Genomic DNA, 26,144 nt, shown 5'->3' with positions numbered 1-26,144 from the left:
TTTGTCTGGACGGTGGAGTGCTCCCATGAGAGCCGTGGTGGACACACAGGAATCCTCAGTCCAGATTTCCAGAGATTCTCCCACATCCTTTACACAAGAGTCTGGCTGTCGCACATAAATACTTCACTTGCAGTCTGTAACATTTACACATTACGATGACAAGACTAGATTTTCACTGGTAATCAGTCTTCAGAATAACTACTATTATTATATATTTATTAACCAAAGGTACAGTAACACAATCCAGTGGAAGGATTCAACAGAGCTGCCGTCCTGCAAGAACTAACAAACACAGCTGAGCTAATGCTGCTTTGTCTGGCTCTCTCGTCGACATCACACGTGACTTGGCTACAGGCACCGCCTTTTAAGGCACACACTCTGCTTTCATGAAACGTCTTGCTGCTGCATAGATTTTTATTTTTATTTTTAAAGTAACACAATAATTACTTTCCCTAGTAATTAATTGCATTCATTAAAGAGTCATTATGTTACTAATTCTATTACTTTTTTTGGCAAAATAGTGCGTAATTACTTTTTTAAAGTAATTTTCCAAGCACATCTCATAATAAACCACTGTTCTGCAAGATAAACTCTAATGGAATATTATTTGTTTGAACTGATTAAAACCATTTTTGGGAAGGGGATAACAATTATTCTGAATGTAATACATTATTTTCATTTATATGAGGAATAAAGGTTGTCCAAGTCAGAGTCTAACAATTTATACATGCATGTCAAAAGGTGGCACCAAATGAGTCAAACCTTTTATTTCCTGTGACACACACACTCACACACGCACACGCACGCACACACACACACACACACACACACACACACACACACACACACACACACACACACACACACACACACACACACACACACACACACACACACACACACACACACACACACACACACACACACACACACACACACACACACACATACCAGTGACCTGGCAAAATGCAATGGCAGCTCAAAAAAAGTTGTTCAAAGATTTGGCAAGTTTGCGGACAACAAAGACGAGTTATGATGCAAATTTTAAGATAATGGTTACCAATGGAGCAGAATTATAAAACAACTGTTGAGCAGATAAAACCTATGATTTAACAGATAATACTGTCAAAAAAAATATTTTGTCTTGGATCATCGCATATTTGACTAAATGTGGAATCATTTTATTAGTAGGGATATTTTTATTGGTTCTGAAATATGCAATTCTGGAAAAACAAACAAAACCACTGCATCGCTTGAGCATTATAGCACTGATTGCTCTGTCATATTGTATACTATTTTGATTAGTGCTGCCAAATGATTTTTTTTTTTGACATAATTAATCACATTCCCAGGGCATTCAATTGATCGCAACAGGACTGTTCAGTTTGTTTCAAAAGACATTTTGTCTCTCATCCAAGTAGGCTTTATCAGTTCATGTTTTTAATGTAGGTTTAGATTTTTCAGATCTGGTCTTTCAATTAGATTGGTCAGATATAGTCAGATACAGATTCATTATTTGGCAGCACTAATCAAAATAGTGTACAATGTGACATCATTTTAAATAATTTATAAAAACTTTTGTTTGTTAACATGATGCAAGGCATCAAGTAAGTGTCAAACATGACATAAACGATGTTAGCAGGCCTCTATTGCCTCCACATTTCATAGTCCAACATCAGTTAATGTGAATAAGAGATGTTTTTTGCATGCAATTGATTAAAATATGTCCTCTGCTATTGTTTTTAAACACAGACACACATGGCAGTAATAAAAAACTATGTACTGTATGTAAGGGTGTAACTATAAATATTTGCTGACAAATCAGACAATACAGACCACAAATGTTATGTGTAATTTCATATTATTTTAACAAGCATTATATTGTGTTTTCTTTTCCTTGCAGATTTTTATCAACAATGAGTGGCAGGACTCAGTGAGTGGGAAGGTCTTTCAAACGTATAACCCAGCAACTGGAGAGCAGATCTGCGACATCCAGGAGGCAGACAAGGCAAAAATGACTCTCCATACTCATATACATTTGTCTGCTGTTGACTATGATTGAATTCAATTTAAAACTTGAAGCAGGTCATGAACACTTTTGCAATATTTAAGGTGAAATGTGTAATCAGTGTCATCTATCACATCAGGCTGATGTCGATAAGGCGGTGAAAGCGGCTCGACTGGCCTTTTCATTAGGTTCTGTGTGGCGAAAGATGGACGCATCCGAGAGGGGCAGACTGCTCTCTAAGCTGGCTGATCTAGTGGAGAGAGACAGCATCTTTCTGGCGGTAAGAGGCCAAGCAAGTTTTGTCCTTTCTATCTAAAGAAAATGTGCTGTTCCTCACGGACATACCAGATTGAAACTAAAGAATACCCATTATTATTTTATCCCCCTGTCAGTTTATCTTTATTATGTTTTTCTTGCTATTTAATGTGCTTTTTGACAAGCATTTTGACTAAAACTTCTGTGTCCAGCAAAAGCAAATAAAATGCCTATGCCCAGTAGGGAAACATATAACTGTAACTTAGCGGCTGTTTTTACAATTTTGTATTATCTTTGGGTCACATTTCACCCAGGGGTGAGTGCAAAGACTGGAACAGTATGGAATTATATGTGAAGAACATAAGGTTGTACTGTACAACATATTTCATTTCATACAATGCCCCCCTCCTCTCTTCAGACTATTGAGTCAGTAAACAGTGGGAAGCCTTTTCTGCCTACTCTGTTTGTGGACCTTCAAGGAACTATCAAGACATTGAGATACTTTGCTGGATATGCAGACAAGATCCATGGCACTTCAATTCCGATGGGTAAGAAGAACTGCACAACAAAAACGGCATTAAATATTGGTCATAACCAATATCCAGTAGTGAGTTTGAATTAAATATCGACCGATATGTTTTTTTTCAGGGTCGATACCTAGCTAAACATGAATAGTATACCTCAGTAAACAGTTGGACAAGGCTTTTAAGTTATTGTTTTTTTAGCGTTATTTTTTAGGAAATGTCGGACCAGTCGGACATAATGTTTTATGCAGCACTAATGCTGTGGTTAATTTAGCACCAAAAACAACAGAGGATATCACAAACACCTTTATTAGGTGCATCTAAGATGAGCATCAACATTTACATTGAAAAATATGAGAAATCTCCTGGGAAAATTGGTAAAAAATATAATATTTTTCTTTATCATAATAACTTACCAGCTAATCAATTTTATAGCAGTTTATGGATTGAATACATTGTAAAGTTTCCTCTTGAGGAACCCTGACATATTGGTTGGTTGGTTGGCTGGTAGGTTGAAGTTTTTTTTCCGAACATTTATATGGTTTCAATATGATAGATCACATATTTTACATATTTTCATTTACTCTTTTACAAGTCTGAAAAAAAGAAGCAAAGCTTATTTGTTCCTACCCCTTTGTCACTTCATAGCAATTACCACACATGTTCACTTCCTGTTCTCAATTTGTACTACAACTTACATCGATGATTTCTAAATTGTATGATTAATATGAAATATATGATTTCTGAATATGGCAAACATTTGAAGTGAAGTGAATTATATTTATATAGCGCTTTTCTCTAGTGACTCAAAGCGCTTTACATAGTAAAACCCAATATCTAAGTTACATTTGAACCAGTGTGGGTGGCACTGGGAGCAGGTGGGTAAAGTGCCTTGCCCAAGGACACAACGGCAGTAACTAGGATGGCGGAAGCGGGGATCGAACCTGGAACCCTCAAGTTGCTGGCACGGCCGCTCTACCAACCGAGCTATACCGCCCACATAAATAAAACACATTCTGGGATCCTCCTTGTATCTTATAGGTGAGATATTTTTCAAACTGTTAGAGAAATGAGCTGCTGCCTGCTCTTCTTTACCTCTTATATAAGTGTTATATTTTGTCAATTTACACAAAGTGTGGATTTTTGGCAAGTTTTATATTTTTCTATCATCTTCATGTCCATCCATCTCTGTCGTGTAGTAATTTGATTGAATCACGGAACATAAGAACTTACTGCCCTCCTTGCACACTGCCAGTGTTGGGGACGGAGGCTTGTCGTGCGATAGCTGCAGTAGCGCAAACACACAAAAGAAATGCCAGGAAAGAAGGACAAAAACTGAAATTCCTGGCCAAAAAAATGGCAGTTTTGACAAGAGGAGACGTGCTTTTGGTGATCAGCACTCCAGGGAGAGAAAGAGAGGGAGGGTGTGTGCGGCCGTCTGAGCACAGCAGCGCAGCTTGACAGAAAGGAGCACTGGTTATTGCTACTAACTTACTCTCTACTTATCACACTTTGTTAGTTTTTTAATACTTAATACTGGTAGCATACATGTATACAGTATATTGTATCTTCTGATGCATTTCTGTTGCAGTGGTAAGAAATAAATACATTTGGCTGATACCGATAAAGGAAGGCCAAACGTCAAAATGCCCAATATCGGTGCGGATAATTGGTTGATCCCTAGTTTCAATCTTGACTATGTGGAGTTTGAATATTCTCCCAGTGCTTACTTGGGTTTGCTTTGGTCCACAGTCCAAAACATGCATCTTTTTGTCCATAGATGTGAGTGGTTGTTTGTCTATATGTGCTCTGTGATGGACTGGGGATTAGGAATAGGCTCTAGCTCACCTGCATGTCTCAGTGGTAGAAAATGAATGAATGTTTTTTAATCTCGGTGAAGAAATGAAACGTTTGAAAAGTTTACTGACTCCAACTGGGATTGATTAAAGGGATTGACTATCATGACCAATAGAGCATACACACCTGTCACTTCCTGTCAATGAGAAAGGACGCAAAGAAAAAAAGCTCCGGTTCTGCTACCGGAGTTTTTGTTGAGTCTGAAGATTTTGACCACTGATTTGCGATCACAGCCACAGGAGAGTCACCTGGCATCTTCGATCTGATTTTGGTCAGTTGAGAGGCACTGATACGCTGAAATAAGGCGAGTGGAAGAGCCATTAGCCTCAAGCCAAAGGCGCCTCCCGCAGTTCAAAGCGGTTGCCTAGCAACCAAAAGCTACGGCGAGTTTACAGCTGTTTTAAAGTGATCCCGACGTCGCAGAGTGATATAAGTTGACAGGCTGACACCTCAAATTGATCTCTGAACGGCGCAAGGTACGAAATTGTTGAAAAAACAAGTTAAAAGTGCCGCAAGTCGCTAAAGAAGTAACTGCCCTTAAGACATAAGAGGCACTGACGTCTGCGACTACCGCGATGCCAAAAGTTAAAGGATTGACTGGAAAGACTGATTTGAAGCTGGGCACAGGACATGATGAGAATCAAGAAGGGATACTACAAAAACAATTCCAGGAATTTAAAGAAGAAATGATAGAAAAATGGGAAGAAATGATGGATGGATGGAAAGAGGATATGAAAGAAATGAAAGAAGAAATGAAAGAAATGAAAAAAGAGAACAACTCCAGAAATAAAGAAGCCACTGAAATGAGCAAACAAATGAAGATCCTTCAAGAAGACAACAACATGCTGAGGAACATCATAGATGAAATGGATCAGGATAAACGAATGAATGATATCATCGTGACAGGGCACCGAATTAAACCAAGATCCTATGCGAAAGCTGTGAATAATGAAGGTGAACCAGATGAAATGGATATGATCTCAGCAGAACAGCAAGTGGTCAACTTTCTGCAATCAAAAGAAATTGAAATTGACATTAATACCATCGAAACATGCATCCCACTGAACGGAAGAAACAACAACGCCACTCCTGTCGTGCTCGTGAAACTCGTAAACAGAAAATCTAAAATGGCATTGCTGAGACAGGGAAAGAAGCTGAAGGGAACAAATGTGTACATGAATGAGCATCTCACAAAACGTAATGCTGGAATCGCCAAGAAAGCACGCTACTTGAGAAGGCAGGGAAAAATCCAGGGAACTTGGAGCGCCAACTGTAAAATCTACATCAAGCTGAATGGAAGTCCAGAAGCAAGAGTAATTGTTGTCCATGACATCAAGGACCTGGACAATTTTTAAAGTTTACACAGCTACCACAACAACGATGATAATGGACTCTGACAGAAAACAAACACCTAAATTCAGCATCGACACTACTATGTTCCAAGGGACGACTAAACAAGAGGACCTATATTCAGGATTGCATCCACCTACACTTATAGAGATTATTGAAACAGCATCAAAGATTGTTGAACAAGAAAATATGGAACTAAAAAATTTCTGTAACAAAGATCACAAAAACCAGGATTTGGAAAATGATATAGATCCAGATACAAATTTTTTCTCCCACATCAGTAATAATTGTTTTTATTATACCGTTGATCAATATAATAGCAACATTGAATGTGATAACAAATGGTCAATTATTCATTTTAATAGTAGAAGCTAGTATGCAAATTACAACAACATTAAGAACTTTTTGGAACACATCAACGAACCCTTCAAAGTGATAGCTGTCACAGAAACATGGATTGATGATAAAAAAGGAATAGATTTTGATCTGGAGGGATATGAACTAAACTACATCAACAGAACCAACAAAAATGGAGGACGAGTAGCTGTGTACGTGATGAAGAACCTGAACTACAAAGTGGTAAAAAACATGTCATTTGCTATAGATAATATCTTAGAATGTATAACCATTGAAATATGTCAGGAAAAAAGCAAAAAAATATTCATCAGTTGTATATATAGATCACCTAAGTCAAGTATAGAAACATTTGAAGAATGGATCAAGGCAACTTACATGGACAATGGTCAAAGAATAATGTTCTTATGTGGTGACTTTAATATTGACTTATTGAACCCCAACAAGCAAAAGTCTATTGATGACTTCATTGATACAATGTACAGCATCAGTCTATATCCTAAAATCACAAAGCCAAGCAGAATCACAGGACAATGTGCCACGCTTATTGATAATATTTTTACCGATGATTTTGATAATAACACTACAAGTGGTCTACTGATAACCGACGTTAGTGATCATCTGCCAGTTTTTACAATATATGATGGAAACTACAAGAAGAACATGGAAGACAAAAGGACATTTCGAAGACTATGCACAGAGAAGAGGATGACTGCCTTCAAAATTGAGCTACAAAAGCAAGATTGGGACAATGTGTATAATGAAAAAGAGGTTGATGAACCATATGAACATTTCTTAAACAAGTTCATAATACTTTATGACAAACATTGTCCATGGACACAACTCAGTAACAAGCAGAGAAAGAATAATCAACCATGGATGACAAAAGGATTAAAAAATGCTTGTAAGAAGAAGAATACACTATATAGAAAATTTATAGCACAAAGAACTATAGAGGCAGAAATTAAGTACAAAAAGTATAAAAACAAGTTAACAGACATACTACGATCATGTAGAAAAGAATATTACAGTGAATTATTGGACAGGAACAAAAATAATATGAGAGCAACATGGGGCATCCTCAATAGCATTATTAAAAATGGAACTAAGAGGGACTACCCTCAATACTTCTTAGATGAAAAAAAAAAATGACAACATAAAGGAAGTAGTAGAAAGCTTCAACAATTATTTTGTAAATATTGGACCAAAATTGGAAGAAAGGATTCCAGACCCAGTTCCAAATGAGGACTATAATGATTCCATAGAGCGAAATCCCAACTCCATGTTCCTCATGAATGTGACACAGGAGGAAATAGTTACAATCGCGAAAAAATGTAAATCTAAGACTTCAACTGATTGTAACGGAGTTGATATGGAAACGATAAAAAAGGTTATAGAAGAGGTCTCAGGACCATTAATGTATATTAGTAACCTATCATTTCAAACAGGTACATTTCCAAACAAAATGAAAATAGCTAAAGTTGCACCAATTTATAAGACTGGAGACAAACATCAATTTACAAATTATAGACCTGTTTCTCTACTTCCACAATTTTCTAAAATTATTGAAAAACTGTTCAATAACAGATTAGAAAGTTTCATAAATAAAAATAGAATACTCGAAGAGAACCAATATGGATACAGAGCTAATGTTTCAACTTCAATGGCTTTAATTGAAATTACAGAAGAAATTACCAATGCAATAGATAGTAAAAAATGTGCGGCAGCGGTTTTTATGGATCTAACTAAAGCATTTGACACAATTAATCACAATATTTTAATCAAAAAACTAGAACGATATGGCATCAGAGGGTTAGTCTTAAACTGGATAAGAAGTTATCTAACGAACAGGAAACAATACGTGAAGCTAGGCGAACACACATCTACAATGCTAAATATATCCTGTGGTGTACCTCGGGGATCAATACTAGGACCTAAATTATTCAATCTCTATATAAATGACATTTGTAAAGTTACAAAAGATTTAAAGTTAGTATTATTTGCGGATGATACAACAGCGTTTTGTTCAGGAGAGAACACACAGGAGATAATACAAATAATAACAGAAGAAATTAACAAATTAAAAAGATGGTTTGACAAAAACAGACTATCGTTGAATCTTAGTAAAACTAAAATAATGCTATTTGGTAACAGTAGAAGAGAAAGTCAAACACATACAAATACAAATAGACGGAATAGAAATTGAAAGAGTAAATGAAACCAAATTTCTAGGTATAATGATTGATGATAAATTGAACTGGAAATCTCACGTAAAAAATATACAACATAAAGTAGCAAGAAACACGTCAATAATGAATAAAGCAAAACATGTTCTAGACCAAAAATCCCTTCATATTCTCTACTGCTCACTAGTGTTACCATATCTGAGCTACTGTGTAGAAATATGGGGAAATAATTACAAAAGTACACTTCATTCATTAACGGTGTTACAAAAAAGATCAGTTAGAATAATGCATAATGTTGGATATAGAGAACATACAAACCCTTTATTTATTGAATCAAAAATACTGAAATTCCACGACATAGTGAATTTGCAAACAGCTAAAATTATGCACAAAGCAAACTATAACCTGCTACCCAAGAATATACAACAATTCTTCTCAAAAAAAGAGGAGGAATATAATCTTAGAGAAAAACGTAATTTAAAACATTTGTTTGCACGCACAACACTTAAGACCTTCAGTATATCAGTATGTGGAATCAAATTATGGAATGGATTAAGCAAAGCAATCAAACAATGTACTAATATGATACACTTCAAGAAACTCTTCAAACTTAAAGTGTTTACAAAGTACAAAGAAGAAGAACCATGACAAACATTCTCAATTAATTTCATCCATCCATTCATTCATTCTTAAAGTAATCTTACTTATCTCATCATATGAAATATGACTTACTTCACCAATTATTATTATTAAATTCTTACTATTATTTATTTATTTATTTTTATTGTGATTACTTATGGAGTTTATTGTGAAAAAATTGTGAACAGGAAGTGAACAAAAAGTTTTGCAACTGTTATGTAAAGAAAAGGGGTAGGATTAAATAAGCTCTGCTTCTTCCTACTCCTTTTCGAACATGTTGAAAAGAGAAACTGGAAATTGTGATGTATCATGTTGTAAGCTTGCATGTTCGAAATAAACTCAAACTCAACTCAACTCAACCAAGAGTGTGACAACATATATAAAGGGCGAACTATTGCAATACACTATTTAAATTGGGCGGAAGTCACAGAAGAATAGATGAGAAACATCAGTGCTAGGATGGCGGACTCGAGCTACAAAGTTAATTTAAAAGTGGATTTTGGCTTTTAGAGTGTGGATGGGACAAAGCAGGATAAAGACTTATGCAGTATGTAAGAAGTATTTCATCAAATTACAATTCACGACGGCGACACGACAAACATGCACAGCCAGCCATCTCGTTTACCACACCACCCTGAACTCATGGCCTGTTCCTAGTAAGAGAAATTGTGATTCCCTACCTCAATTGCTTAATATTTATATTTGTTATGTTTCTATTTAATAGATTAACTCTACAATGGAACCTTGATTTACAAACCCCACATTGTGAAACGTTTTGATTCATGAACACTTCGAATAAGAATATGCTTTGGTGTTCGAACTTAATTTCAGTGTACGAACGTTTTATCCACCTATGATGTGCGGCAGAACATCCATTGTGGGTGGGCTGATCCATCTCTGTGCTCATTCAGTCAGCACAGCAGTGTCATTGTTAGCTTCTCTGCTCAGTGCTACTTTGTGTGCTTTTAAAGTGGGTTTAGCCTTTTTACTACAGTTTTCTAGTTTTGCTGGCTCATATGAGTCCAAAGAACGCAATGGACACAAAATGTGTAGTTTGAAACATTCAGGAAATACCCACAGCATTGTCCACACTGCCTTCTCCCAGTACTCAAAACCGAGACTTTTTTTTTTTTCATTTCTAATCATTGTAGTGACCTGGCTGTTTAAGGGGCTGTTTGCAACATTTGCACAGATGTCTAGAGGGCGCTAACTTTCCAATGTATTTTACACAGTATATCCCGCCCTCTTCCGGCTTCTAGGACAAAATGACGTAACTACGTATGTACGTAAAACATGGCAGTTGTTAGCTAATAATGGTGATTTAGATAGTTAGTGTTAGCTGTCATTGAAAGTATATTCGATCATAACAACATGACTGCATATTGTTTGTTGCTTCTCTTGGACTTATTTTGTATGTGTGCTCGGTGTGTGACCGCCGTAAATACCAATCATTTTATTCAGGCGTGTAAAAATGTTTACAACACAAACTTAATATTTGTGAAAAATATAGACATTTAAACACAAATGGGTTCTGTAAGCCACAAATGGTAACACAAGCTTTCCAATTATGATTTTACTTTGAAAAATGTAACTGTGAGCAAGTTGTAAAGAGCCCTTTTAAAAGTTAGGGAGTTTTGTGCTTTCAAACTGTGATTGCGCCACAGGGCTAGTGACAGTGTGTGTGTGTGTCGGCAGGGCGGATGAAAAATGAAGACACTTCAGATAGTTGTTGTTGTTTTACCTTTGTTATTAAATAGAAAGTTAATCCATCACCCCTTTGTTATGTTGGTTTGATATACAGTACTGTATAGGGCTTTATATTGTGTTCAAAGTGTACAAACCTTTACTAAAATATGGACTTTTGTCGAGGCTGGAACCCATTATTCATGTTTACATAGTTTTTTTTTATGGAGAAATGTTCTTCAATATACACACTTTTCTATTTATGAACCCTGTTCAAGAACCAAATAAGTTAATAAATCAAGGTTCCACTGTACTTGACAGACAAGTAATGTTGTATTTTTTGCATAGGTTTAAAATACTGTCGCCATTTGTCAGACACTTAAACAATTCCAGAATCATACTTTACACTTTACGGTGTATTTCGTACATGACTGCTTTACATATTTCAGTTTTAGATTTGTTTCCCCTTATGTATATGTTATATTATAACTACAGACAATGTTTGTTACCAACAATTAAGAAACAAAGTTTTTTCTATAGATCATTTAATTTGACATACCATAATTTTAGATGGTGGAAATCTACCTTATTTCTCAGAATGCTTCACTTTGTCCAAGTATAATACATTTGTATTTATTTTTTGTGTTTGTAAAGTATGTTTTGTGTTCAAGCCAACAGCTTTCTTCCTGTTAAATTCAGTCTCCAGCTATCTAGTTCTAGGTTGTCTTTCTAGGAGCCGGGTTTTGTGGACAAGACACTACACTCTAAAACGAAAGAGCCCATGCTTAGTAAAGTGAGTTATCAAAGTAGAAATCAATGCAAGGACAAACATTTATTGTCCGAGGAGGCTGCCACAAGTGTTGCCCCTCACATGCCGCTGAATCGGATGAGTCTGGGGGGAGAGGAAAATGGGAAAGTTGGCTGTCTGTTTCAACAGGCCGCACAAAAAGTGAAAAAAGAATAAGAAAGAGGACATGGGAAACCTCCTGATACCGCGCTATTGTCCCACTCAAAGCTTCTCTTGTACTGGCCTGCCAAACCAACCACAGCAAGCGCTTTCCCAGGGCTTTAGTTTAATCTTTATTCCTCTCGTAGACTTCCAGAGAAAACAAACAAGCGTATTCCTGAGGCCTGAATGATGTAAGTGTGCTTGTATTTGGACATCTGTCAGGATGAGGCGCCGGACACCAGCATCAACGTCACGCATTTGGGCTTCTACTAATATTATGTTGATCAACACAGACACTATAAAGGCGTAGGCGGTGTCCTTAGATTCAGCACATTTGTCTACACAGTTTACACTCCTCATCTTCCAAAATGAAGTAAAGCAACTAGCACATATTGCTTATTTCCTAAATAACAAATAAGGAAATGTTATTGGATCATGCTCCTTTTCCCCCAAGAATACAAACGATTGTAATGGTCGCTGAACGTTCCAGTGAGTATATTGAGTTGTTGTTATTTCAGCCAACTTCTACACAAGCGTTTCCCAATATCAATTGTTTGTGGCTCGGGAACAAGTATGGCACACCCTCAAGTAATGCAAGAGGAATGAGTGAGCCTTTCCAGCATGACCTTAAAAGTTACACGCATGCATGTGCTGTGCACAACGTAATCTCTCACAGGGGTAAAAGGAAGCAGGAGTGTAGCGGGTGGATTTACTTACAAACGAGCATGGAGGGGCAACAAACACCAGAGTGACCATTTTCATATGTTTCAGTCATTTTAACGAAAACCAGGGTTGAATAAACTTGTTTTCTCTTTGTGTGTGTGTGTCTGCACATGTGCTCCTCCACAGATGGAGACTATCTGACATTTACCAGATATGAGCCTATTGGAGTTTGTGGACAAATCATCCCTGTGAGTATAACAATCCCTGCAATTGACATGCATCATAATACAAATGGACTGTCAAGCAAGAAAAGTGCAGAGCAAACAGTCAAGGCTCGTACGTGTAAACCCCTCTAAATGTGAGGGAAGGGATTGAGTAGGTAAAGATAAAAGTTGAGGAGGCACAGCTGATTGTGCAAGAGTGCGGAAAAGTGTGTGGTTTGCGTGTTGATCTCCATGACCGCCTGTGTAAAACCGAAATAACACAGGCCTGCAATGTTGTGCAGCGCTCCATTGCACGTGTTGCAACTCCACCACCTTCTCATAATGCAGCAGGAAGAAAACACATTTTTCCACTTGACTATGTTTAGACAAGAGTGAAAGCGAGAGTAAGTGAGGGGAGAGCGATGACTTATTGTGCTTGACTTATGACCACCCAGCGCCTCATTCTGTTGCATGATGTCTTTTTCCTGTGTGTGTGTGTGTGTGTGTGTGTGTGTGTGTGTGTGTGTGTGTGTGTGTGTGTGTGTGTGTGTGTGTGTGTGTGTGTGTGTGTGTGTGTGTGATGAACAGTGGAACTTCCCTCTGATGATGACGGCATGGAAGCTAGGCCCGGCGCTGGCATGTGGAAACACCGTTGTCCTCAAACCTGCTGAGCAAACACCGCTCACCTGCCTCTATATGGCGGCGCTTGTCAAGGAGGTAACGCACAGCTATAATCAGTCCAACTAGTCAAATCCAGTAGAAGCTAGCTTATCTCTTGCCGTAGTTATCTTTTACGGCTAATACCGAAAAAGAGTTCCTAAGTGTTTGCTCTTACAATAACAATGTGGCTTCAGCTTGGTTATTATACAGGTTACAGAACATAAATTAAATATTGTTAACAGATTTTGAATGCATTTTTAAAGTGATTTAGAGGTAGAATTGATTGCTCTCATTAGCTGCATTGCTAGCCAACAAGAATGAGCCGATTTTTACATGTTAGACTGCAAAAACCCCCCAAAACTTTTGTCTTCCTGTCTTTTATAAGGATTGTGAACGATAGGCAAAATTGAAAAAAAAAAAGTGCAGTTCCCCTTTAAACTTTTTATCTGCCGTCTTCTTGGTTGGACCATGTAAGCAGTGGAGGTGGCAATCTTTGGGCACATCAGGATTTGATTTCATTCTGATTCTTTGGGTGAAGATTTGATTCAGAATTGATTCTCGATTCGACACAATTATAGTAATATAATATTTGGTAAATAAATTATAATAAAACCTTTTCAAAACAAGTTACATTACAAAACTTCTCTTGGCTGCTGACAAACAACTTATACGTTGGCCTAAAAAATATTTTTGAAATTTAATTTCTAAAATTGTATTTACAAAAATCAACAAGCCGTAAAAAATGGATGGATGGAATTTAATAAAAGAAAACAGACCAACCCCAACTCCAACACAAATCCCAGTTTTACAATACTTAGGATATAAATTTACTAAGCAATTGAGAAGACATACAAATACTATACATTACAATTTCTTTTTTTTAAATCGATTTTCTAAAATTATAAATCGATTTAGAATCGGAATGAGTAAAACATGTGATATGGATGTGAATGGACTTTTTTGAACACCTCAAATAAGCAGCACTAATACCAGCGCAAGAGAAGGAAAGCATTATGTTACAAATGCAGTGTTTGGAAAAGCATGTGATTTCATTCATAAGGAATAAAGCAATCTGCATAGCATCCCTTTTTAATCCTTTCTTTCGGAAATATATATATTTTTTGCATGTGCCTTTTCCCGAGACAGCAATGATTGATAGCCGGAAAGCCTGTCACCGAATCTGTTCTTTTTATTAAACTACTATTGGCAACATATGCTAGCTGTTGCTGTTGTTCTTATATTTTTTGGTTTGAATAATGTAATGTTAAATTAGTGACATACAGAACCTATACCTAAGAATGTCAATGATCCAATGATAATCCAACAATTCAGAAGAAAAGCCGGGAAAAAAGTCAACTACAAAGTGTCATCAGTGATGTGACTGACAAGAGGATTAGTATGGTGATCAGATTAGACAAATATTATCATGATCTATCTCATCCTGCAAATCCGGCCTCACCTCAACATGGAGTCTGTCTGTCTGGGTCCTTTCTCTTTTTTGAAGTTCTCTTCGTTTTGTGCTGGTAGGAAGGTTGGGTTGGGTCTGGATTCCCCCATGTTGCCTGTAGTTTTGCTTGGCTCTGCAGTCATCTCCGCTAAGCCTTGTTTCCTCTCATATTGTTTTGACAGGTTGGCTTTCCACCGGGAGTTGTCAATATTTTGCCAGGATTCGGGCCAACGGCGGGAGCGGCGATTGCTTCGCACATGGGCATCGACAAAGTGGCGTTCACAGGATCAACGCAGGTACATTTTCATGTGGGAGAACAGCTGCTGGCTCGTAGTGACACAGTGACCAACATGTGCGGGATAAGCGAGCATGCTGGGTAATTAGAGGACATCGAGCCTGCTTTGGATCCAAAATGACAAACAAATGGGGTCTTATATAAACAGAAAGCCCTGTCATTATTCTTTTTTGGCAAGGATGTCAGATTTTATCTTGCACATGTGCACATATTTGCTCTGTCAAGAGTATACAAACATCTGTTTAAAAACACTGGCCCTCCTTTGTTAACCCTTTACTGTTCAGCCACACACTACTGTAGTTTTACATGACTGGAAAGAAGCTCATGGGAAACTAAATAATTGAGTGCATACCATGTTAGGGGAAGGATCCAACTGCATTCTTTGCAGCAGATTCCTCTTCTACAGACCATTAATAAATATCTGCTGTTTCTACTGCATTCTAACCCCTATGATAAAAGCTTTTACAGTAAACCAAACACAGAACTAACATTGCTAGCCTGTATTTCACAAACCCCTTTGCCAAATGAGGCATGTCATGTTTGGATTAGTCCTGTGCTTTATACAATCTGTTTTGATTTAGGTGCTGTGCACAGGTATGCGTTATTGGCATCTTTGTGATAAGCCTCCATCTTGGACCAAACAAACACAGGGCACTAACTAAAGTGTGGAGCTCAGTGAAATGCAGCAACGTGTGCCATGACATTAACGAATGACGTAATCTCAGCTGTACTCAATATGGCCCTGATGGCAACGTGATTATGCAACATTAAGATGCTGAGCATAGAAAACAACAAATATTGTTATGAAAACATGCATGGTTTATTGGAGCCAGAGGAAAGTAGAGATGGCCGATCCTGATCGGATTGCCTTTTTTAACTGATCGGCTGAAGAGCTGCTAAGCCAAGCTGATCTTTACCGGAGCGGTTTCCAAGTGTTTACATGACTAAAGATTGTCCATCCATCCATCCATTTTTAATTTTCTACCGCTTATCGCTCTTGGGATCGCAGGGGAGCATGGACTCCAGGAGGGTGCGTGTCCTGCTAGAACACCGGCTCGAATTTGAGAGCAGGCTGCAACGAAGGCATCATTTATCTACAGTGCCAAAAAGACTTTAATGCTTCTAGAATATTAATCCTCACCAGCATGGCGAAAAATTAGTAACATTATCACTGGAGGACTAGAGGAAAAGGAATGGTTATAACGATGCTACACACACTCACCAAACAGGACAAAACAAGAAGCTAACCGCTAATGCTTTAATGTAAAATAGGGGTGATGGATCCAGATGTCGTACTATTGATACGAAAGTGATTAGAGCGATATGATTGTTGTTCGTGTTATTACAAAAATATTTTCTGGGGGTTGTTTTTGTTATTGTTTACAAACTCAAGGAGTTAGTCTCTGGATTTACTCCTTCAGTTTTAGACCAAAACTCAAATTATTTAAATGGGAGCCGCTAGTAGTATTTACTTTTGTTGAGTTAATGTGCACTAGGTTATTTAGTAAAAAAAAAAAAATGCTACGTAAAATTAAATTCCACAAATTTGATTTAAAACCCCCGTTCATGAAAGTGAAATCACAGAAATTGTAAATTCTCAGAAAAACAAGAAGTCAACAGACTGCTGTGACTTGGACTTTTCTCTGATCAAGGAAATTGTTGATTTTATAGCTGTTCCCTTCACTTATGTATGTAATATTTCTTTTATAAAAGGTGTTTTCCCAAAGAAAATGAAAACTGCAAAAGTTATTCCCATCTTCAAAAGTGGAGATAAGCATCAGTTCACCAACTATAGGCCTATTTCTCTACTCTCACAATTTTCAAAAATCCTTGGAAAATTATTTGTGTCAAGATTAGACAGTTTTATTGATAAGCATCACTTGCTAAGTGAACACCAATATGGTTTTCGACCAAACAGGTCCACTTCCATGGCAGTGATGGAACTAGTTGAGAAGGTAACCACTGCAATTGATAAGAGGGAGTTTGTTGTTGGCGTTTTTATTGACCTGAGCATGGCCTTTGACACCATCGATCACACATTGCTTTTAAACAAAATGCAGAGGTATGATTTTAGAGGTCTTGCTCATGATTGGTTGAAAAGTTATCTTGGTGGCAGAGAACAGTACGTGCATATGAATAATGTAGATTCAGATAAAAAGATTATAACACATGGAGTACCCCAAGGTTCTGTACTGGGACCAAAATTGTTTTTATTATACATTAATGATATCTGTAAAATCTTTAAAAAACTCAAATGTATTCTCTTTGCTGATGATACAAGTCTGTACTGTTCTGGGCAAGACCTTGGCCAACTCTTAGGGACTGTAGAGAGTGAACTCCACATACTAAAGCAATGGTTTGATGCCAATAAACTATCAATCAATCTAAATAAAACAAAATATATAATTTTTGGAAGTAGGAAAAATAACATACAGTGTCATATAAGAATTGATGATATGGAGATAGAAAGGGTGTATTCAACAACATTTTTGGGAATCCATATAGATGATATATTAAATTGGAAACTGCACATAAATATACTTAAGACAAAGATCGCAAAAAATATTGCTCTGTTACACAAAATCAAAAACTCCGTAAATCAAAAGGCTCTTATTATGTTATATAATTCTTTCGTACTCCCTTATCTTAATTATTGTGTTGAAATCTGGGGTAACAATTACAAAACAAATATTAAATCTATATTCCTACTTCAAAAGAAAGTGATTAGAATTGTAAATTATGCAGATTATCATGACCATACCAATGCTCTGTTTATTAAATTAAAAACATTAAAACTGCACGATCTTGTTGACCTCAACACTGCTATTGTGACGTACAAAGCTCATAACCACATGCTGCCTGGATGTCTACAGGAGAGGTTTAAACCCAGAGAGAATCCCTATGACCTCAGAGGTTCAGCTGTCTTCCAGAAAGCTAAGATAAGAACAAGCTTAAAAAGTAGATGTGTTTCTGTCAGGGGGGTTCAACTGTGGAACAGCTTGGATGATTCCTTAAAATGTTCCAGTTCCATTCACACATTTAAAAAACACTTTAAGACTAATGTCTTGAAAAAATATATCACTCTTGAATCAACACAGTAGTTAATACTATGATCAATGTTAATTCAAATACTAAATGTGGGATATAAACAGTGTTGGGTTAGTTACTGAAAACCAGTAACTAGTTACAATTACTAGTTACTTTATTTCAAAAGTAACTCAGTTACTAACTCAGTTACTTACACCAAAAAGTAATGCGTTACTGTGAAAAGTAACTATTTAGTTACTTCTTCCCCCCCTTTTTTTAAGGCTCCCATTAATGCCCTTTTAGCCTTCATTTCAGTACTGTTATTGCACTGGAGAATAATACAATCTGTTGATCAACTTGACATGCTGTTATGGTTTACTAAGGGGAGGTGACGGCAAACAGACACTAGATGGCAGTATGTACAATTATTTATTATATCTATAGTAACATACATATATATATATAATAATAATAATTAACAATACTAATAAACTAGAATGGAGTGTGACAAAATCCAAGAGTGTATGAGGGTGACTATGTGTGTAGATTAACTGAAGTGTGTGTTACCAAGTGTTGCACGAGAGAAGAGGAAGTCCATGGGCAGGCAGGTGATCCGGGGAGATAGAGAGGCGTCAGAATCCAGGGACGAGCAAGGAGTCGGGGAACGAAGGAGGCAGTCAGGGAAGCAGGGGAACGACGGGGAATGACGAGTCACACAGCAACGTCAAAACACGGGAACGGAGGTCTGCAGTAGGATGACACGACAATGAGACACGGAAGGGAAAACAGAATTTGAGAGCAGGATTGCATCAAGCAGGATGGTCGCTTACTAAACGCCAATTGAAGACTATATTCCGGCGGCGGCATGCCAGGTTGTCCACGCTTATGAAGGCAGCTACTTCATTAACGGCAGGTGTGCTGATAGAGGATTTCCGCCAGCTGTGGAGGTGCGTGGCCGCGGTCTGCGCGGCGCGTGTGGGGGCGTGTCCTGCGGTGCTTGCAGCGCGCAAGGTTGAGTGCGCATTCCAATGCGCCCCGGCCGTGACAGTATCCCCCTCCTTATGGACAGCTCCCAGATGTCCTCTAGCTGGAACCAACAGAAACACGGGAACAAAAGTCAAGGGAGGGCGGAGGGGCGAATTGGAGGTGGGTCGCCGGCCCAAGTGTCCCCGAATCCACCGGGGACGAGTCTGGTGGAGAGAAGAACGCCGCTGAGGCGGACGACCAAGGAACGGCCACCCTCTTGGCCGTCGGGAAGGCGGACGCAAGTGGTGCCATGATGAGTCTCGCCGGAGACGAGGAGGTGACATCGGAGGCAAAGAGGATGACGTCATCGGCGGCGTGGAAGTGACAGACATCGGCGGCGAGGAAGCGGCAGATGTCATCGGCGACGTGGAAGCGGCAGACGTCATCGGCGACGTGGAAGCGGCAGATGTCATCGGCAATGCAGGCATGGAAGCAGCAGGCGTTGTCGGCGCCGGACACGAGGACGGCTGAGGATCAGGCCGAGGTGCTGAGGTCGACGCTGCAGGCCGAGGGGCAGAGGTCGAGGCCAGCCTGGAAGCTGGCGGAGACGCAGGAGTCAGCCTGGAAGCTGGTGCTAGCTCTGAGGCTAGTTCGGGGACAGGTGCTAGCTCGGATGCTAGTTCGGGGACAGGTGCTAGCTCGGACGCTAGTTCGAGGTCAGGTGCTAGCTCGGACGCTAGTTCGGGGTCAGGTGCTAGCTCGAACGCTAGTTCGGGGCCAGGTGCTAGTTCGGGGTCAGGTGCTAGCTCGGACGCTAGCTCGGGGTCAGGTGCTAGCTCGGACGCTAGCTAGGGGTCAGGTGCTAGCTCGGACGCTAGCTCGGGGTCAGGTGCTAGCTCGGGGACAGATGCTAGCTCGGGGACAGGTGCTAGCTCGGACGCTAGCTCGGGGTCAGGTGCTAGCTCGGACGCTAGCTCGGGGTCAGGTGCTAGCTCGGACGCTAGCTCGGGGTCAGGTGCTAGCTCGGACGCTAGCTCGGGGACAGGGGCTAGCTCGGTGACTGGTGGCTGCGGCTGAGAAAAGCAGAAGACAGGGGGTATTTGTCTGGCAGGTGGTAGCCTGTCTGGGTGCAGCTGTGCTACCACATCAGCACAGCCACCAGTACTAAAATGGAAGAGACTAGTACTACCCCACCCCCCTCCGAACGCGGATGCCAGACGCTTCCAGCTGACTGAGGGACAGTCACTAAGGGTGGGAGGTGGGTGGCCAGGCGGCGGGTAAATTCTTCTATCCCTACAGCACTGCTAAACATTTCAAGATTTTGCTGAGGTGGGCTACAAAAATTGTCCGGGGTGGATTGAAAAGAAAAAGACATAATGAGAGGGGCAAAAAGAAAGGAGGAAGAAAAAAAAATGTCACTGGGGCGGAGCTAAAGTCACTGGGGGCGGGGCTAATGAAGTGTGCCGTCAGGTCCCTAATCAATTGGCCGGAATATACTGTTGTGGTTTACTAAGGGGAGGTGACGGCAAACAGACACTAGATGGCAGTATGTACAATTATTTATTATATCTATAGTAACATACATATATATATATAATAATAATAATTAACAATACTAATAAACTAGAATGGAGTGTGACAAAATCCAAGAGTGTATGAGGGTGACTATGTGTGTAGATTAACTGAAGTGTGTGTTACCAAGTGTTGCACGAGAGAAGAGGAAGTCCATGGGCAGGCAGGTGATCCGGGGAGATAGAGAGGCGTCAGAATCCAGGGAAGAGCAAGGAGTCGGGGAACGAAGGAGGCAGTCAGGGAAGCAGGGGAACGACGGGGAATGACGAGTCACACAGCAACGTCAAAACACGGGAACGGAGGTCTGCAGTAGGATGACACGACAATGAGACACGGAAGGGAAAACAGACAGAGAGAGCAGGATTGCATCAAGCAGGATGGTCGCTTACTAAACGCCAATTGAAGACTATATTCCGGCGGCGGCATGCCAGGTTGTCCACGCTTATGAAGGCAGCTACTTCATTAACGGCAGGTGTGCTGATAGAGGATTGCCGCCAGCTGTGGAGGTGCGTGGCCGCGGTCTGCGCGGCGCATGTGGGGGCGTGTCCTGCGGTGCTTGCAGCGCGCAAGGTTGAGGGCGCATTCCAATGCGCCCCGGCCGTGACACATGCATTTGCATCACTGAACTCAGAAAGCAATGTGGTCTACATACAACACACAAACACAAAGATATGTTTCAAAGGGCCAATTTATTTCAGGCCAGAAAAAGTTGACAAAACTATTTTAAATAGCTGCAACATAATGGCACTTTAACTTTAACTCTAAGTAGATAGGATCTTTGATCCAAGACACAACTTACATTTAACTAAAATGTTATTTTCTTTGTGCTCGACAAAAGAAAAGTATTGAGAATGTCTCCATGTTAAAAAACTCGACTTCTGGCTTCGCCATGATGTCTTGTTAGTTGTTATGAGAGTAGCGTATGTGTGTGTGTGTGTGTGTGTGGCCCTTTTAGATATGACAGCATGAGAGGTGAGTGACGTCAGTGAGTGAGTGGGCGAGAGAGGTGAGGGAGCGGCGACAGTGAGTGCGTGTAGGTGCTCTAGCTTGGTGGATGGCTGCGTGCAATAAAGTCACAAAGTTGCAACAAACCGCCGGGCTCGTCATTCACCCTCAGCTGTAAAGACCCTCTTCCGGGTAAAGTGAAGGTTGTTAGACCCGAAGTACGGCTCTGGAGGAACGTCTCCCCTGTGGGGAGGCGTGCTTTCTGTGGGTGGGGGAAAGCACGCCTCTTCTTTTCCACCGGAGCGCTCCAATAAAACACACTCAGATCTTCAGTTTCTAGCCGATACTACATACAAATAACGTAAAAATAACGCAGTAACGCATCATGCAGTAACGGTAACTGAGTTACTGTATATAAAAAAATAACGCGTTAGATTACTAGTTACCGCCGAAACTAACGGCGTTACAGTAACGCGTTACTTAGTAACGCGTTAGTCCCAACTCTGGATATAAATAATAATGGAAGTATAATTGTTTGTATATAGTATATACATTGGTACAAAGGTTTAACATGTGTACAAGGATATTTCACATGCCTTTACTGTGTATATAATTGAACTGTGTTTATGTTATGTATAATGTGTATTTATAATATGTTGTACAAAGGACATTTAATAATTTTCGGAAGTTTATTTTGTACTTGACATTGTTTATAGGGTTAGGCGCAATAAGTGTTCAACTTCAGCCTAAACCCTTTCGGTCTGCAACATTTTCAATTTTCAATTATGAATTTACAACTGTTTTTTTATTTTGTTGACGATTGACCGAAGAATAATAAACTTCAAACTTGAATATAAAACAATACTAAAAATTCCAAATTTAATAAGACAAACTTCATAAAAATGTGTTATCGTGTTTACTTTAGTTACTTGCTATAAAACATTTTTAGTTCTATAATCTATTGTCAAAACATCGAATGGGGACTCGAAATCGGCTCGAGATCGGAGGCCAAAAACGGGACTCCTCTACAGTAAAGTCATGGCATAATTCAAGTGCACAATCATTCATCTAAATAATTTAGGTGCCAATCATTAAATTCAGCTAGTATTCACGAACAATGGCCAAATCCTTGTTTACCTATTGTATAAGATATGTTGTTTTGCAAGGGCGGTATAGTGTGTTTTCCCTCTCACGCGATCTTGCATAACTGCCTCTAGTAAGAAAACATTTTTTCGGTTTTTTAATCAACGCGCCTTGATTGAAAATTTACCTGGTGAGTGGTCCGCATGCTTTTTTCCTACCGGTTTTCCTGTTGTTTCCTTGTGATCTGGAGTCAATTAGAGTGGAAAAGAGCCAATGCTGTCAGAAGCTGCCCGTGCCCAGACAGTGAGTCACCGCAAAGTAGTAGCATGGATATCAGAGGGAGAGCAGCATCTTCTTGCTGAGTGGAAATCGGTGCTGTGGCTGCAGGTGCATTTTAGCTTTGGAGTCCTCCCTGCGGTGACTCACGTGAGGCTGTGACTCCTCATGGGCGAGTCTGGCGGTTCAACAGGCTTTGTTTACCTCTCATTGAGGACAAACTAACCTCCCCTTAGTCAGGCACGCTGTGCTGATCAAAGACAGGTGATTCCAAGGCAAATGTTGTGCTGTTTGATTACTCCTGCGGTGCCGGGCCAACACAGCCCACTCGACTGTTGAGGAACCATAGTGAGAATGTCTTTTGCTGGCAGAGATGCAAAGAAAATATTTTTTTCATATAAGTGTTGCCTTGGATCTCATTAAATTGTGCAGGTGTACCTAATGAAAGGTAGTTTGGATGGAAGCAGCAATAAACTGTTATGACTGTTAAAGCTTCAGTTTATTTTAAAGTGGGAGGCACCAGAAGACTTCAAAAACAAAAAAATACTTAACTTATTTTTGAAACCTATGTATGTTGACTCAAAAAAGAAATAATAACGCTCAACATTAGAAGACCACCACTGGCTAACAAACATTAGTGTGTTTAAATAAAAAAAAAAAATATCAACATTTTTCACAACTACAATAGAAATTGGGTACAAAAGGTTGTTTGGCCCAAATAACTTGAGTAGCGCTCATGGCTCTCTTGTACATGTGTGTGCACATACACAACATTCATATGTGGATAGATCTGTGAGAACGAAAGGTTTTAAAAACGGATGACATGGTTTGTAGTGTTGGTCGTGATCTCGGGATGCAGAGACGGCAGGCGGTGTGCAGGTAAAATGTATTCATTAAAAAATACAAAAACAGTGCAACAGAGAAGTACACAGTCACAGGCAGCATAGGGAAAGCCATGTAGCATTGAGGTACAAAGCACAGTGATCCAGCCATTCAAACGAAAAAGTTGCTTCATTGGCAACCAGTGACAGGTGTGTCCTAATTGCTAATCAGGGACAGGCGAAAACACCAGTGCTCAGACAAGCAAAGTGATTGAAAATGGAGGCAAAAATGTAGTGGAAACAAAAATAAGAGCACTGAAGAGGAAATAAAACAAAATTCCAAAAACGAAGAATAAATGCTATGAGAGATCATGACACATTTTACATGGCGCCTACAGTGGTACATCAATTTAAGAATGTTTTGACATAAAAGTTGTCTCTCGACTAACTGTTATGCTTTAAGTTGTGAGCACATTTTTTTACAGCTTTTCCTGTTCTCATGACAGCTGAATCCAAAAACTAAATTTGTAGCATAACATTACAGTATGTTGTTACTGATTTCCTGTGCATGCGTGTGTTAGTGCATGCAAGGCGCTAATGAGCTAACTTCAGTGCAAAATGAATATGTTTTAGTAGGGCTGTCAAAAATAAGTAGTTAGCTCATGCGATTAATCAGATAAAAACCCCACAATCATTCCTATACGCAGATTAATCATCCAGTTTATTTTGACTGTACATGCTCCTTTACCTTAACCGCAGATGGTTACCTGAAAAGCGGCATGAATTGTTATAGTCAGTGATCAGGTCAATGTATACGTCACTGCAAAGATGAGTGAGGAGACTCTGACTCTGGCAAACGTGCATTCAAGGATAACATTTGTATAGTCTTCTTGTATGACGTTCTCATCCCTCAATCCATTTTCTACCGCTTGGGCCCTTTTTTTAAGTTAATTTGAATTATGCAAGCGTTTAATAACCTGTGATTATTCATGATTAATCCTAATTTTAAAAATTGATTAACCGGATTTAAAAAAAATAATCATTTGACAACACTAACTTTTAGTTCCTATGGTAAGGGAGTTAACAGAATGTAGTGTTACCACAAAGTACTCTCCAAAAAAATCTGTTTTTCAGGGAGTGGGGCGGCTCCAGGCGTATTATATTCTCTGAGGGAAGGTTCACTGGGCCACACTATGAAAAGCTCTGTTCTAGAGTAAATTAATACATTTCAACGACCAACCCCCAACATCAGTTTCATGTTCGTCTGCTTTATCATAAACCGCTTTCAAGTTGTGTGCCAATATTGGATGAAAAAAAGGAACATATGATACCTTTATAGTAAGGAGTAAAGTACTAACTAGAATGATGACAAAGAAAACCTCCCTACCGATACATGAGAACTCCACTTCTCTTTTTTCACAAGCTGCTACCCACACATGTGCTCACTTCCTCCTCCTGTGTCACACATCACAAAGGTGGTGCAAGTTTGTTATCCATCCCATGGAGCTATTTAGTGACTCCTGATCTTGAAATGCAGGGCCTTTATGAATTAAATTAAACTTTATTTTTTTTTTTTCTGGCTAGGTTGGAAAGCTGATCCAAGAAGCAGCTGGAAAGAGTAACCTAAAGAGAGTGACGCTGGAGCTGGGAGGCAAGAATCCGAATATCATATTCGCAGATGCGGATTGTAAGTTCACAAGTATTACATCATCAGAAGCTTTGAATTGGTTGTATGTATGACATTGACAGCCACCAGTCTAGGGTGCTCACCTATGACCATGAAAATGATAAGTGGTGCAAAATGAATGAATGCCAAGGAATTACATTTTGCAAAACAGGTTAAAGGCCTACTGAAACCCACTACTACCGACCACGCAGTCTGATAGTTTATATATCAATGATGAAATCTTAACATTGCAACACATGCCAATACGGCCGGGTTAACTTATAAAGTGCAATTTTAAATTTGCCGCTAAACTTCCGGTTGGAAACGCCTCTGAGGATGACGTATGCGCGTGACGTAGCCAGTAGAACACGGGTATGGCTTCCACATTGAAGCCAATACGAAATAGCTGTTTTCATCTCATTCTGGATGTATTCTGGACATCTGTGTTGGTGAATCTGTTGCAATTATGTTCATTGCATTATGGAGAAAGAAGCTGAGCAAGCAAAGAAGAAAGTTCTCGGTGCAAAGCGGACGTATTTTGCGAAGGAAGTCAGCAGCAACACAACACAGCCGGTGTTTCATTGTTTACATTCCCGAAAGATGCAGTCAAGATCGAAGAACTCGGATGACAGAGACTCTAACCAGGAGGACTTTTGACTTCGATACACAGACGCCTGTAGAGAACTGGGACACAGACTCTTACCAGGATTACTTT

General features: G+C 39.4%; 1 protein-coding gene across 1 annotated transcript in view; it reads left to right on the top strand.

The window, feature by feature from the left end:
* The first annotated feature begins 1,903 nt into the window (after positions 1–1,903).
* Positions 1,904–26,144, top strand: part of aldh1a2 (aldehyde dehydrogenase 1 family, member A2) — a 35,005-nt gene continuing 10,764 nt past the window's right edge. Inside the window, exons 1-7 of the mRNA XM_062027684.1 lie at positions 1,904–2,008; positions 2,148–2,288; positions 2,682–2,811; positions 12,655–12,716; positions 13,260–13,388; positions 14,961–15,074; positions 25,348–25,450. Of these exons, the coding sequence (XP_061883668.1) occupies positions 2,214–2,288; positions 2,682–2,811; positions 12,655–12,716; positions 13,260–13,388; positions 14,961–15,074; positions 25,348–25,450 (613 nt within the window). The 5' untranslated portion in view covers positions 1,904–2,008; positions 2,148–2,213. The remainder of the gene's footprint in view (positions 2,009–2,147; positions 2,289–2,681; positions 2,812–12,654; positions 12,717–13,259; positions 13,389–14,960; positions 15,075–25,347; positions 25,451–26,144) is intronic.

Source organism: Entelurus aequoreus, linkage group LG02 (genome assembly GCF_033978785.1).
Source record: "Entelurus aequoreus isolate RoL-2023_Sb linkage group LG02, RoL_Eaeq_v1.1, whole genome shotgun sequence".
NCBI classification, from domain to species: Eukaryota; Metazoa; Chordata; class Actinopteri; order Syngnathiformes; family Syngnathidae; genus Entelurus; species Entelurus aequoreus.
Note: the sequence above shows the minus strand (reverse complement) of the source record. Positions and strands in the feature narration are given on the sequence as shown.